The following is a 12905-nucleotide window of genomic DNA, read 5'->3' on the forward strand; positions in this document are numbered from 1 at the left end:
TATGGCTGGCAGAGCCAAAACTGCCAGCCACAGACAGGGCAGGGCCCCAGCAGTGACGATGCTGCCACCTGAGGCAAAGCTCCAGGGTTTTACCCAAAAATAAAGCTAAGATTCTGACGTTCATCTCCTTCACTGGCTTCTTACCACCATCCAAATTTCTGTAGAGAGAAGTCCCTTCCACCTGGAAGTCCAGCTGGTCCCTGGGCACACGGGCACAGCTCCAGTGGCTTCTGGGAGGGACCCAGGCCACCACAGGCACATGCCACAGGCTTCTCAGGGCAGCCCAAGTCTACGGAGGGGCTGAAGAATGGGGCTGCGTGCAATGGGGACCTTCCTATTGGAAAGGGAGGCAGGCAGCTCCAAGAGGGAGCAGCAGGGTGGCTGAACTTGTCCTTCCCGCCACCAGGCCCAGACCTTCCCATGCACCCAGGGCTGACTGCTCAGGTCCAGAACCCAGTCCCACTGCTCATCAGCAAGCAACTGAACCTCCTTGGGCCTCAGTTCCCTCATCTGGGAAATGGAGTCGGTGGCACCTGATCTCCAAGGTCTCCAATGTATTAAATTAATAAATAGGGTGGCATGCAGCTGGCTCTTCAAGCCCCTTCCCCTCTCCGTCTCTCAGCCCCCGTCACCTGTATCCCAACCAACCACCGGTAAAAACGCCGGGGGGCAGGGGCTGAAGCGCTCCGGTGGGTCCCGACGACCTGGAGGGGCTCAAGAGGAAGTGTCGGGCACACCATAGCTGGTGAGGCCGCAGCAAGAATGGAGCCCCTGGCCCAGCACCAGCTGCCCTGGTGGGGGTGGGGGGAGGGCAGAGTGTCCCAGTAGAAAAGCCACAGGTAACCACGGTTCCATTGCACTGCAGACAGAAATGGAGGGAGAGCAAAGAAACCAACACACAGTCTCTGAGTGGTTTTTGTTCAGTTTGTTTCATTTTGTTTGGAACACTAAGATTTATTTTCAAACAGCACACAGACGGTCTGCGGGGCGGGGCCGGGCCAGGCTGATGTCTGGGCCCCGAGGTCTCTGCAGAGACCCGACCCTACCCAAAGCAGCTGCCAGGAGAAAGCTACCTTGCCCAGACTGCTTGGCCGAAGCCCCAGCAAGCCGCCAGGCCCCGCGCCACGGCCGGGCACTCATGCGGGCGTGGCAGGAACTCGACTAGGGGACACAGCCGCTTCAGGAGCACTGGTGACTCCACTGGACTCGCCGAAAACAGGCTCTTTGGAAAACACCCTAATCTCTGGGAGAAGACCTCTTGGCTTAGGTCTCTCCTCTTGACTTCCCTTTGCTTTTCAAAAGTTTAAAAACAAAATCAGGAAGAAAAAAAAAAAGAAAGAAAAGAAAGAAAGAAACACACATTTTTCGGGAAAAGGTGTTCTTCACACGCCCAGAGAGCTGCACCCGCTGCGCCCTCACTGAACCCGCTCAGTGAAGTTCTCGGGGAAGACGCCCCGGCATTTCTCCAGCTCCTTGTGCTGGTTCCAGTCACTCTCCTTCACGCCCATGAGCCAGCCTTCATCCTGAGAGTGAAGCGGGGCGCGGGTCACACAGGGATGGGGACCGAGCCCACTCAAACCCTACTGGACACGGGCTCACTTAGGATCTATTGGGAGGATGTCCCCTCCTCTGCCTGATCATTTCCTTGAGCCTGTCACACCCACCTGCAAGAATGCCTCCTCCAGGCAGCCTTCCTTGCTATCCCAGACCCAAACCTGCCCAAGCTAGGTGCCCTCTGCCCTTCAGCATGCGTATTTAACTATCATTTGGGTGAGTTCTCTTCTCTCTAGAAAGGTAGCCTGACTTCTGCACTGGTCTGAATGTGTGTAGACTCCCTGAACCCCAGGCCAAGGAGCTTCCCACTGTCTGGTGCTCACAGAGCACATCAGCTGTCCTTTCAGACTTCCACAAACAATACCAGCAATTTCTGGTGAGCACTGACCAGTTAAATGCTCCTCAAGTGACCTAAGACCACCCCATCAAGCCCTCAGACTCATACCTGGCCTTTGCTTTCATACTGACCCCTCACAGGGGCCATCTACCCAAGCCCAGGCACTGTCCCTAGCCCCAGACCCTGATCCCTAGAACCACAGGGGCCATACATCCCTGGCCGTGGCAGATGCCACCACTGACCTTGCTCTGCCCGGGACCTCCCTAGGTTTTCGTTGTGTCATTACCTGCCTGTCACAGAGCCTCTGTATGTCCTCTCTGACCCACACCCACCCACCCACATGACCCCCACTGTGGGTCAGGGGCCAGGACTCTGCTTCTTAAAATCCCACCTAGCCCAGGGCTCGCCCACAGAGGACATGAGTGGAGACCCAGGGATTGAGGGGAGCCCTTGTTACTCACACCTCCCAGTCTGAACCAAGCAGCCTGTGGGAAATTTGGAAATTTGGAGGGCAGTCCCGGCTCTGTACCAGCCCCAGGCTCTGCGGGAGACTAACCAACCAAGAGAAGCCACAGCAGGGGAAGGGTCTGGGAGGTATCTGGCCAGGGAAACAGCTGGGGACACAGCTGAGGGTGTTCAGGGGCGCCTGCTGGAACCCCCACGCCGTCCCTGTGGGCAGAGGGCAAGGCCAGCCTGGAGGAGGCGGCCCAATGTGAGGCTGCAGAGCAGACACCTTGCCAGCTCACTGCCAGGCAGGAGGGCTCACAGGGGGCGGCCAGGGATCCTGTCCTAGAAGAAAGGAGGCCGTGGAGGACAGCGGCAGGGGAGGGAGGAGGGGAGAAAGAGACTTAGAGGCAAAAAACTGAAAGGCAGAGCAGAGGAAAGGAGGAGGCAGGAAGAAGGAAAGGGGACTAAGGAAACAGAGAGGAGGCAGAGACAGGGAAAGAGACCAGGGGACACATGGTGGCACGGGAAAGGGGCCAAAGGGAAGGGAGAGAGAGTGGGGAGAGGTGAAGCGAAGGGAAATGAGTCAGGGGAGAAGGGCATGAAGACAGAGAAAAGGAATTAGCGGGAGGGGAGAGCAGCCTGGCAACGTATCTGCAGGTCTGTGGCTGGCGGGCCTCTGCTGCCCCCTGCTGGCTACAGGGGAGAGCAGCCGGGCGCGGTGCCTGCAGGTCTGTGGCTGGCGGGCCTCTGCTGCCCCCTGCTGGCCGCTCCCGCCTCAGCCAGCCAGAGCCCTCACCTGCTCCTCGGGGTTCTGGAAAGGGATCACCAGTACCACGTCACCAGCCTTGAGCTGCAGCTCATCCGTGTCGGTGGCCACGTAGTCGTGCTGGGCCTGTACCTGCAGAGGTTGGGGAAGAGTTCAACACCCCTTCCGCAGAGGCCTTTGTTCCCTCCTGCAACCTAGTGCAGTGCCCTGGCCTTTCGGTGGCTTTTGCATGCTGTGGCAGCATGGGGACCGGGACGCCACCTCGCCAACTGGGTAGCAGGGGTAGTGGGGGCAGGGGAACTTGGGGCAAACCCACACAGCCTCCTAGCTCAGCGTCCTCATCTGTGAAAGGGGGCGACCCCACCACCAGGGCACCGTCGGTTCAGACGGCAGCAGAGGCTGTGGGGTCAGCTGGCCGGGGCTTACCTTGAACATGAACCCTGGGGGCAGATCCAAGCGTCCCGCCCCACTGCTGCCCTCCACGGTGCCGTTCACAGTTGCTGAGAAGGTCTCTACCACCACGGCAGGGAGAGAGCTCTGCGGGGAGGAAGCGCAGTCAGCGTGGTCGGGGAGCGGGTCCCCGGAGGGCAGGGGCCACGGGGGCAAGGGAAGGGGAGGGCCTCTGTGGCTGACGCCAGACGGGTCTGCCTCCGGGTTCCTCGCCGGGAACTGCGACCTGGACCAGCACCGAGCAAGGAGCACAGGCAGGCACGGGGCTCGGGAGCCAGGAGCGGGAGGGCGGGCGGACAGCAGGGAAGAGAAGGCGGGGCCTTGGTCCCTGGCGTCTTACGGAAGCTGCTTCACTTGCTGCAGTCTCCCCGGGCTCCTGCGCTCCAGCCGCAGGTTGGGTCCCGCCCGCCACCTCGGAGGCCTCTGCTGGCTGCAACACAAACGCCGGCATGGGGTCAGACATGGACGGACGCTGTGGCCAGGGCAAGGGGAAGGCCGTGGGGAGCCGGGCAGTCCAGGGAGTTCCCGGAGGAGAGGCCGGGTCGCTGCCACGGGAAGCTGCTGGAGAAGGTGCTGGCAGCACAGAGGCCCTGGGGCGCCCCCCAACCTGCTCTCACAGGCCCTGCCCTCCAAGCCCAGGGCCCGGCCAAACCTCAGGCTCTTCCCACCTGCCTGGCCAGCGGGCTGAGGCAGCTGACCCGCACGGTCGGGGACAGCAACAAGTGCCTGTCCCGGGCCAAACAAGTCAGGGCAGGCTGAAGCAGCCCTGGCCCAGCCCTGGCCCCCTGCTCCCCAAGGGGGGAGGGGGGGCAGCACAGTGCTGGGCACCATGCTGGGGGGCCTGGCCACCGCACAGCGGACACTGCCGGCCTCAGTCAGGCTGACCCCGGCCAACACTCACACTCGGCCACTTCTGAGCCCTGGGAGCCATCGCTCAAGCTGCCTAGCCCCCACCTCCTCATCTGTAAAAGGAGGAAACGTCTAGGTTAGGGTGAAAGTTAAATGAGGAAACTCTGGAAAGTACCTGCCACAGACCAAGAAACGCTCTGAAGGCTCCTCCCCCCCACGCTGGGAGGCGGGGCTGGCGAGGAGGGAGGGCCCGTCTGGCCTCAATCACAGCGAGCAGCCGGCTAAGCGGGTCAGGGGCCAGCGGATTCACGGCCCTGACCTCACCCTCAGGCCCACAGCGGCCTTGTCCCTCCTGCGTCGCCTCCTGCTGGCCCCTCCTCGCTGCGACACCCCCAGGGACCGGGGACAACTGGGAGGAGGCGGGGGGGGGGGGGGGGGGGGCACTTACTTGGGCCGGCCCGGGCTCGGCCGTCTGGCTGGGCCAGGCCACGGCAAAGGTGCCGTCGGCAGCACTGGGCTCCCTGGAAGGCAGGCTGCCAGCTGGACTCTCTGTGGGCTAGTGACGGGCCACCAGGGAGAACGGGGCGGGAGGGGGGGAGACCAGGGAGGAGGGGGCGTTGGGCAAGGACACAAGACAAGAGGAGAGAGTCGTGAGCAGCCCGGTGTTGGCAGAGGGGAGACTGGGCGCCTGCGGCGGGAAGCCAGGCCCCTCACGGGTCACACGCGGACCTCCTGAAGGGAAAACCACGCCCACCTCCTTGCGCCTACGCCTGCCACCGGGATGCGCAGGCGCAAATGAGCCACAGCGCCCCCCAAAGTCCCCTCAACAAAATGGCTGCCTGCGCCGGGCTCTGCGCTGAACTCCTCCAGCCTAAGACTATTCGGGGCCTTGGAGCTCCTGGGAGAATGTGCTCAGCAGCGGCTCCCACTCCTGCAGAAGCTGCACAGCGCTGCCGGGGCCCCAAGCCCGCGCCACCAGGGCTGCTCACATAAGGCTCCTGGCCTCACCCTGCTTCTCCCGTCCCTCGAACCACCCCCCCCCTCCATCCCAACGGCTCCCCGATGCCGTGCCCTGCGGGGCCCCCAGAGACACAGACCTCCTCCACCCCCAAGGCCGCCCTGCCTCGCGGGCCTTGGCCCAGCACGAGGACACAACACCCATCCTAGGGAGCCACTCGCAGACCCCACCGCTGAGCCGAACCACAGACGACCTTCTCTGGCTGAAGCGAGAAGCCCCTTCCCCGCGGGGCCTGGCCGCGGGGCAGTTTCTCTGCAGAGGGGCGGCAGTGGGACAGGCAGCGCCGGCCCTGGTGCGTGTGCCCGCACCTGTGAACCCGCCAGGTGCAGGACCAGGCAGGGTGGGCCGGGGAGGAGCGGCGCCCCCCGGGGGTGGGCACCGAGCAAACACAGCTTACCTCCCAGAGGTCCCACGGAATTGACTAGGCGCAGCAGAGGGGGAGAAGGACAGAGTTAGTACAGAGGTTAGTGACAGGGGGCAGACAAGCAACCCCAGTGACCCCCACCCCAAGGCCCTGGAGCCCAGCAGGCAGGGGCCGCACGGAGCCAGGCCCCACTGTGTGCATTGGGCCACGTCCTGGACACCTGCTAGGGGCCAAGACCCCAGGCCAGTAGTGCCCAGACACGGAGCTGCGGCCGGAGAGGGCAGGGTGCCGACAGAGGCCGTCAGTGACCACGTGAGTGTTCAGCTGCCCCTCCTCCTGACGGCCCTCTCCCCGCATGTGTCTGCTGGGGGCTGGGGCGCCAGGGAAGTGCAGTTAACGAGAGGAAAGCCTGTTGACCCAGGACCCCGAAGGCCCGGCTTAGATGGGCACTCATGGCCGGACGTGAGCCCACGGCCCGGTGCCCCAGAGACCCGCGGGCCCGCAGGCGGTGGCGGGCCCAGACCAACCTGACCAGAGGGTGTGGGCGCCTTCACGGGGCTCGCCACAGGCGGGAGGGGGTCAAAGTCCAAGTCCAGCAGACTGGCCTGCTCCGAGAAAGGCCCGGGGGCCTCAAACTTGGCAGCGTGGCAGAGGAGGAAGGCAGTTAGTGACCGGCTGCGCGCACCCCCCGGGGCGCGCACGGCAGGCGCGCTCGCTCGCGGACACGCGCGCCTCACGCACACGGGAGGGCGTCGCCCGCCACACCCCTGGCTCCGCGAGCTCCACGCACACAACGTCCCCCCACCCTCGACAGCAGCAGCTTGTCCCCCTGGACCAGCCCGTCGCCAGCCCCCTCTTGGCCATCTGCCTGTCCTGCAGGCCGCAGTGGTCTCCAGGTGCAGACTCCTCTCTGCTCCCTGCACCCACAGGCTCCCACAGGCTCTCCCAGCCTCACCCCCCCCCCCCGAGAAGCTGCACAGTCCCCTGCCCTCCCTCTAACCAGGAGAGGGCCCCTAGGACAGGCCTCCCCAGGCTGCCCCACACAGACAGGTCACCTGTGGCGACACCCACCCTCCCACCAGCTCCACAGGGCGAGGACAGGGCTGAGCCGGCACACACACCACCTCGGAGCCCAGTCTTCAGCTTGGGTTCCCTGTGCCCAAACCGCAGGCCCCACCCCAGGGACCCCTATTCAGTGGGCCTAAGTGCAGCCCAGGGCTGTGCTGGTAACAGGCGTGGCCCCAGGAGGCTGAGTGCACAGGCTGAGGCCCCAGCTCCCCGTTAGCCGGCCCAGGCGATGGTGGCAGAGCGGCCCTTGAAGGAGAATGGGCTGGGTCAGCACCAGCCCCCGGAAGACATGCAGATTCCCTCTGGGAGCCAGGGAACACTTGGCCGGAGAGCAGAGGGCCCTGGCTTGGCCTGGCTCTGGCCCCACTTCACGGGTGGTAGGAGGGGTGAGGCCCCAACAACACAGGCCAGCCCAGCTCCCCCTGTCCACCCGCTCTTGCTGGCACCCACTGCGTCCACCCAAGGCCTTCCTTCCAGAAGGACCCAAGACCTGGGTCCTGGGAGACAGGCTTCACAGCTGAGCTGCAGTTTGTCAGCAGAGACCCACGACTCTCCGTGCTGAGAACCCTTGGTGCCAGCTGTCCCACAGCCCAGGGGACAAGGCACAGACCTCAGAGAGCCTGGGCTGAGTGCTGTCTCTGGACAAGGGGCCCTGACTCCCGAGTCCCTGCCCCAGGCCCACCCCAGCTGAGTTTCTTTAGGCTGATCCCTGTCTGATGAGCCTGAGGGTGGGGCCACTGCTCTGTTCCCATGACCCTGCCCTCTCTGAGTGACTGAGTGCCCAGGACACTGTGGGTGCGTGGCCTGTAGGTGCCCCCCCAGCTGGTAGTAGTATTTCTCTCCCCCAAGTAGCCCTGCCACCAGCTCCTTCTCGAGGTCACTCAGGCCCAGACAGCTGCCCTCTCGTGCTCCAAGGGGACAGGGTCACCAGCCAAAGTGCAGACCACTCCTTCCGTGCCTCCCAGCGGGCCAGCTGGCCCACCATGCAGGACCAGAATGGTCCTTCGGTACAGGGACGCAGGCTACTCACCTCAGCCCTGCTGAGCCCTGTTAGCACAGCTTCACGGACAGCCCACCCCAGCCCCCAGCAACAGCACCCACGGTGTTCGCTTCCCACACTCAGGGCAGAGACCTGGCTCCCCGGAGAGGGCAGAAGGGGTAGTGAGGGAGGCATGCGCTGAGCACAGGAAGGCTGACATACCCGGGGCGGGCACTCTGGCCACCAGACAGGCCTGCGGGCTCCTCGCCTGTTAAAGGGAGGCAACGGTCCCCTCCCAGAGTGTAGGTGAAAACCCAGCAAAGTCGTGTAGATAAGTGGCTGGCACCAGGCCCTACTCAGTGTTTCCTCACGTTCTGTCCCCCTGTGTCCCTCGTGTGCATCTCCAGGGTGGAGACAGCGCTCCAGCAGCCAGCTGCCCCAGAGGTGGCGCGGCCCAGTGTCCTCACTTCTCGGAGCGCCCCTAGACCAGCCCCAGCCACCTTCTAGAGAGGGGCTCCTGTGCCTCCCAGGTCCCAACCCAGTGGATCGCCCACCTGTCCCCCAGCAACTCCATATTGGAAGCTCCTAGTTCTAACTCAGAGCCCTCCTGTTGGGGCTTGAAGCCTACACTGAGCAGAGACCACCAGCCTTGGCCCCCAGCTGCCTCTCCCTCAGCACTCACACCCTCTGCCCTGCCTCCCCACCCCCCCCCAGGCCTCTGAGCTTGTGCCAAGGGGCGGGCAGGAGGCAGAGCCCAGAGGCCCCGGGCAGAGCAGAGTAGCTCTCTATGGCAGCCCTCCGGCACAGGCCAGCCACAGCCTGGGATGGGCCAGCCTGCACCACTGGCAAGGCCCCAGTGGGAAGGGCCCGGGCTTCAAGGCCTGGACACCAGGTGCAGGGGAAAGAGCACGTTGTGGCCTCTGCGAGCCCACGCAACCTTGCGCAGCCTGTGCCCAGGCCACCGCTGTGACCTTCCTGCCCAGCCCTCCTTCCGCCACCTATGGATGAGCAACGTGCCTTTTCAGGGCACTTCCAAGCAGCAGCCCTGCTCTGTGGCCCATGTCGTCCCAGGTCTGAGGCCAGTCAGTGTATCTGCCAGCTAAGGTCTAGGTGCCTTGGCCAGATGTTCCAGGGCCTTCCCAACTGTTCCCACTGCCTCCTCTCACTGCCCACTGCTGCACTCTGCACACACACTGACCTCTAGCTCCTAGAAGCTTCTGAGCCCATGTCCTACCCATCCTGGCCTACATATACTACTGGCTCTGGCTAACGCAACATGCAGCCACCCAGCAAATGTCACCTGCTCCAGGAAGCTTTCCTGGACTGGCCTGAATCCTCCCCACTGATGCCTCTTCAGCCATCGCCCCAGGGGAGGCTGATGGGCTCCCCGAGGACCACCCATCTGTGCCCCTGCATCTGGCCACAGCACATGCTCAAAGATTGATGGATGAGGGAGGATGGAGGGAGGGATGCATGAATGAGCATGGGGGAGGCTCTGGGCCAACCTCTGGGCCAGCATCTGGCTCTTGAGGTGGAGACGCAGGGCATGGGATGGAGGAAGAAGGCCATGCACATCCCGAAAGAGCAAGAGAGGGCTGGGCCGCGGTGGCCTCAGCTGACCTGGGAGGGGGTGGTCACGCTGATCTCAGGGACAAACGCGTCATCAAACAGGCTGAGGATCTGCTCCTGCTTGACCTCCTTGGACGGGGTGTGTTTGGGAGGTGGAGGGACTGGAGGCCCTTTCCGGAGCTGTGGGTCGGCAGCAGGTGAGGGGCCGCACAGCGAGGCACAGCGGGGCGTGGGGGTGGGGGACAGACAGAGACAAAGCCACGGTTAGTCACACCCCAGGCCTCAGCCCCACCCAGGCAACTGAGGAAGACGAAAAGAATGACACTGCCCGAGGCGCAGGACCACGGGGCCACCTCTAGAGGGAGACTGAGGAGGGAAGTCCAGAAACGCTGTTGGGAGAGAAGGGTTGACAGGGGAGGGGAGGGAAGGCGGGGGGAGTGAAAGGAGAGACAGGGAGGGAACAGAGAAGAGGAGAGAGAAGGAACAGCAGGCTGGCTGGCCCGGGTAGGAGGGGTGCTGCAGGAGGTGTGGGCCGGCACCCACCTGGGTGATACTCAGGAGAGAAGCTGTAGCTGAGAAAGAGCCTCCCTCCCAGGCTGGGCTCTCTGCCCTCCCAGCACCCTGTCTGCCCTTCCGCGGGAGGAGCTCTGTCTGGCCAGTGAGGGGCTGGCACCGGGGCCCAGCAGAGGGCAGGACGGCCACGCATCTGCTCACGTGGGGGGCTCGGCGCCTCGGCAGCCCCCAGCCTTGGTTTCCTCATTGGTCAGGTGGGGCGGGCATCTGCCTCACTGGGCGGCTGTGGCCGTGACAATTTAATGAATGGAAATGTGGGGAGTGCTGGCACAGTGTCAGGGCGCAGAGCAAGTGCTGTTCAAGTGGGGCTCTTGTCACACTCTTCACACCCTTATACCCTAATCAGCTGCGGGACGGGCACGGCCCACCAGCAAGGGGCCTGCTGCCAGGGGCTGGTGGCTGGGGGAGGTTATCAGTTCCGACGGGGCCACAGGCCAGCTCCTGGGGACAAGGCAGAAAGCTGGAGAAACCTGCTGGGGGTGGGGCCAGACTTCTTGGGGCCTGTGCCCCTTGGACTTCACAGTCCCCTCACTGAGCCCTTTGCCCCGCTGACCCTGTAGAGGTCCTGCATGGCCCCATGCCAAGAGAGAAGGTGAGGAGGAGAGAAAGCAACCGCCTCTGTGGATCTGGATGCTCCCGGGCTGCGGGAAGGAAGATGGAGGAAGTCGGCAGCCCCAAGGGTAGGGAGAGAGGGAAGAAGGGGGTGGTGCGGGGAGCAGAGGGAGACACAGACTCACAGGTGTCCCCGAGAGAAGGCACGGCCGGTGCTGGGGACACAGGACCGGGAAGGAGGGAGTCGTGAAGCAGGAAGAAGGGGGAGGGGACGAGGGGGCACCATGCCTACCTGAGACGGGGACTTGGGGAGACTGGCCCCCCCTGCTGCAGGCGGCTCGGGCTCGTGGTTGACTCTGATCTCCGGGGCGGCGGCCGGGGAACCACCCGGAGGAGGCGAAGGGCTCTTGTCTCCTTTTGCAGGGGCGTTGTCACTGTGGAGGCAAGACCAGGGAGGAAGCTCAATGGGGGGAAGTCGCTGCGTACAAGAGGGAATGTGCAAATGCACAAGTGTGCCTGTGAGGGGTGTGCACACAGATCCCTGTGTGAAAATGTGTGTGTGTCTGTGTGTTAACATGTGAATCGAGAGGGTGTGTGTGTCTGTGTGTTCACACAGATTCACTGTGAAATGTGATGTCCACATGGCCGCGAATGTGTGTGTCCCCGTGCTTGCAGGTGAGAAGTCACGTACTCATGGATCAGAATGGGTGGAAATGCAGGGGTGTGTGCACACGGCCTGCCTTGGAGACGGTGACGGCCCAGGAGGAGGTCTGAGCTGGAGGTGTTGGGTCCCCAGGGAAGCCACCCCACAGGCCACCGCCGGGCTCCCCCAGGGAGCAGCGCTCCACAGCACGAGAAAGCCAAACAGCCTAGAGGCAAATGAGTCTCATCCCACATGTCCCCATCAGCCCCTGCGCCCAGGCTGCCCCCCAACTCCGAGGGCCTGGCCAGCCTCCCTGTCAGTCCACCCACCCACACCGGACACGGACCACTGCCCCACTCTCGGGGCCCACGCTCCCCGTCCACACTGAGGTCACCCGCAGGCCATTTGGGGGGAAAAAAAGGAAGCCAAGCAGAGGCCACAGACAGAGTGGCATCTGGGGATGAGAGGGTGAAGTTCGGTATAGAGAACAAGGGCAACTGGTGTGCATAACCACCACGTGGGGGGGCAGGGGGCAGAAAACAAAAATGCATATTTGTTCCCTTGGAAACTGTAGAGCAGTGCGATAAAGGCCAGCCCCTGGCAGCAGACAGCTGTTTAAAGTTACATTAAGTTACATAAAGTTACATTAAGTGAAACTAAAAGTTCAGCTGCCAGTCACACTGGTCGCATTTCAGGTGCTCACCAGCCTCCTGGGGCAAGTGCTGGACGGCAGTTCTAGAAGGATCCAAAGAAGCTAGTGACCACATCGTCTGGGGGGCAGGGAGGAGCGGGGGGCTAGATGATGGGGCAGGCGTGTGAGGGACATCATGGTCCCTTCTCACAGCTACTGAATTTGTGTTTCATGGGAATGTATTTGCCTCCTTAAAGCATACGTATAAACATACTGCGCGCGCACACATTTTAACACCCGCCACTGTGCTACAAGGACCTTCCCCTGCCCTCCCCCCAGGGCTTCCTCAGGGCTCCCTTCCTCGGGTGAACCTCCAGGTCTGGACACACACGCGCGCGCGCGCGCGCCACACACTGCCGGCAGCACCACACACGGGGACACAGGTTAGGGGTTAGTGGCACCCGCAGAGCAGGGCGCTAGGCGCATGCACGGGGTAGGCCGGCCGGGGCGCCAGCCTCAGACCCCCCACAATGCAGCACTCAGGTGGGTACCTGTTTTTCTTTCTGAGCAGCCGGGAGAGCAGTTTAGTTTTCTTTCTGTGGGAACGGACGGGACGCAGAGGCCTTCATTTTGGGGCAGTGCCCAGTTCGAGGCTGGCCTGTTCCCTTTCCTCCTCATCAGCAACCCCTCTGCTCAGAGGGGTGCAACGGGGCAGAGCCTCCCTTAACGTTCGACGGCCGTGAAGAAGGCCTGAACCTACCTTTGGGCTCCCATTGTCCAGTCCCGGGGACCCCCCTGACCTGGGTGTGCTGCCTGGTGCCCAGGGATGGAGCTGACAAAACGAGAGGGCACAACCCTGAAACAGGGCTGACGAGTTGGGGGGACTGCCGGTCACCCTCCCTGCCTGTGGTTCAGCACACGGGGGCTGTGGGGGGCACGCAGGGGCTGTGGGAGCACGCAGGGGCTCTGGGGGCACGCAGGGGCTGTGGGAGCACGCAGGGGCTCTGGGGGCACGCAGGGGCTGTGGGGACACGCAGGGGCTCTGGGGGCACGCAGGGGCTGTGGGGACACGCAGGGGCTCTGGGGGCACGCAGGGGCTGTGGGG

At 63.4% G+C, this 12905-nt stretch overlaps 1 protein-coding gene across 16 annotated transcripts in view; it reads right to left on the reverse strand.

Moving 5' to 3' along the window:
• Nucleotides 1-1323: 1323 nt before the first annotated feature.
• Nucleotides 1324-12905, reverse strand: part of BIN1 (bridging integrator 1) — a 54467-nt gene continuing 42885 nt past the window's right edge. For 4 of the 16 annotated variants that reach the window (XM_039253178.1, XM_039253180.1, XM_039253183.1 and 1 more), the window contains 9 exons: nt 10819-10960; nt 9453-9581; nt 6313-6420; nt 5819-5842; nt 4852-4959; nt 3895-3984; nt 3531-3641; nt 3135-3236; nt 1324-1523 (listed from right to left, as the gene is read on the reverse strand). In XM_039253178.1, the coding sequence (XP_039109109.1) occupies nt 1416-1523; nt 3135-3236; nt 3531-3641; nt 3895-3984; nt 4852-4959; nt 5819-5842; nt 6313-6420; nt 9453-9581; nt 10819-10960 (922 nt within the window). In that variant the 3' untranslated portion in view covers nt 1324-1415. Of the gene's footprint in view, nt 1524-3134; nt 3237-3530; nt 3642-3894; nt 3985-4455; nt 4517-4851; nt 4960-5818; nt 5843-6312; nt 6421-9452; nt 9582-10818; nt 10961-12905 lie in introns of those variants that run through there. The other 12 variants (XM_039253181.1, XM_039253184.1, XM_039253186.1 and 9 more) reach the window with 7 other exon arrangements.

Source organism: Hyaena hyaena, unplaced genomic scaffold (genome assembly GCF_003009895.1).
Source record: "Hyaena hyaena isolate Hyena2069 unplaced genomic scaffold, ASM300989v1 scaffold_441, whole genome shotgun sequence".
NCBI lineage: Eukaryota > Metazoa > Chordata > Mammalia > Carnivora > Hyaenidae > Hyaena > Hyaena hyaena.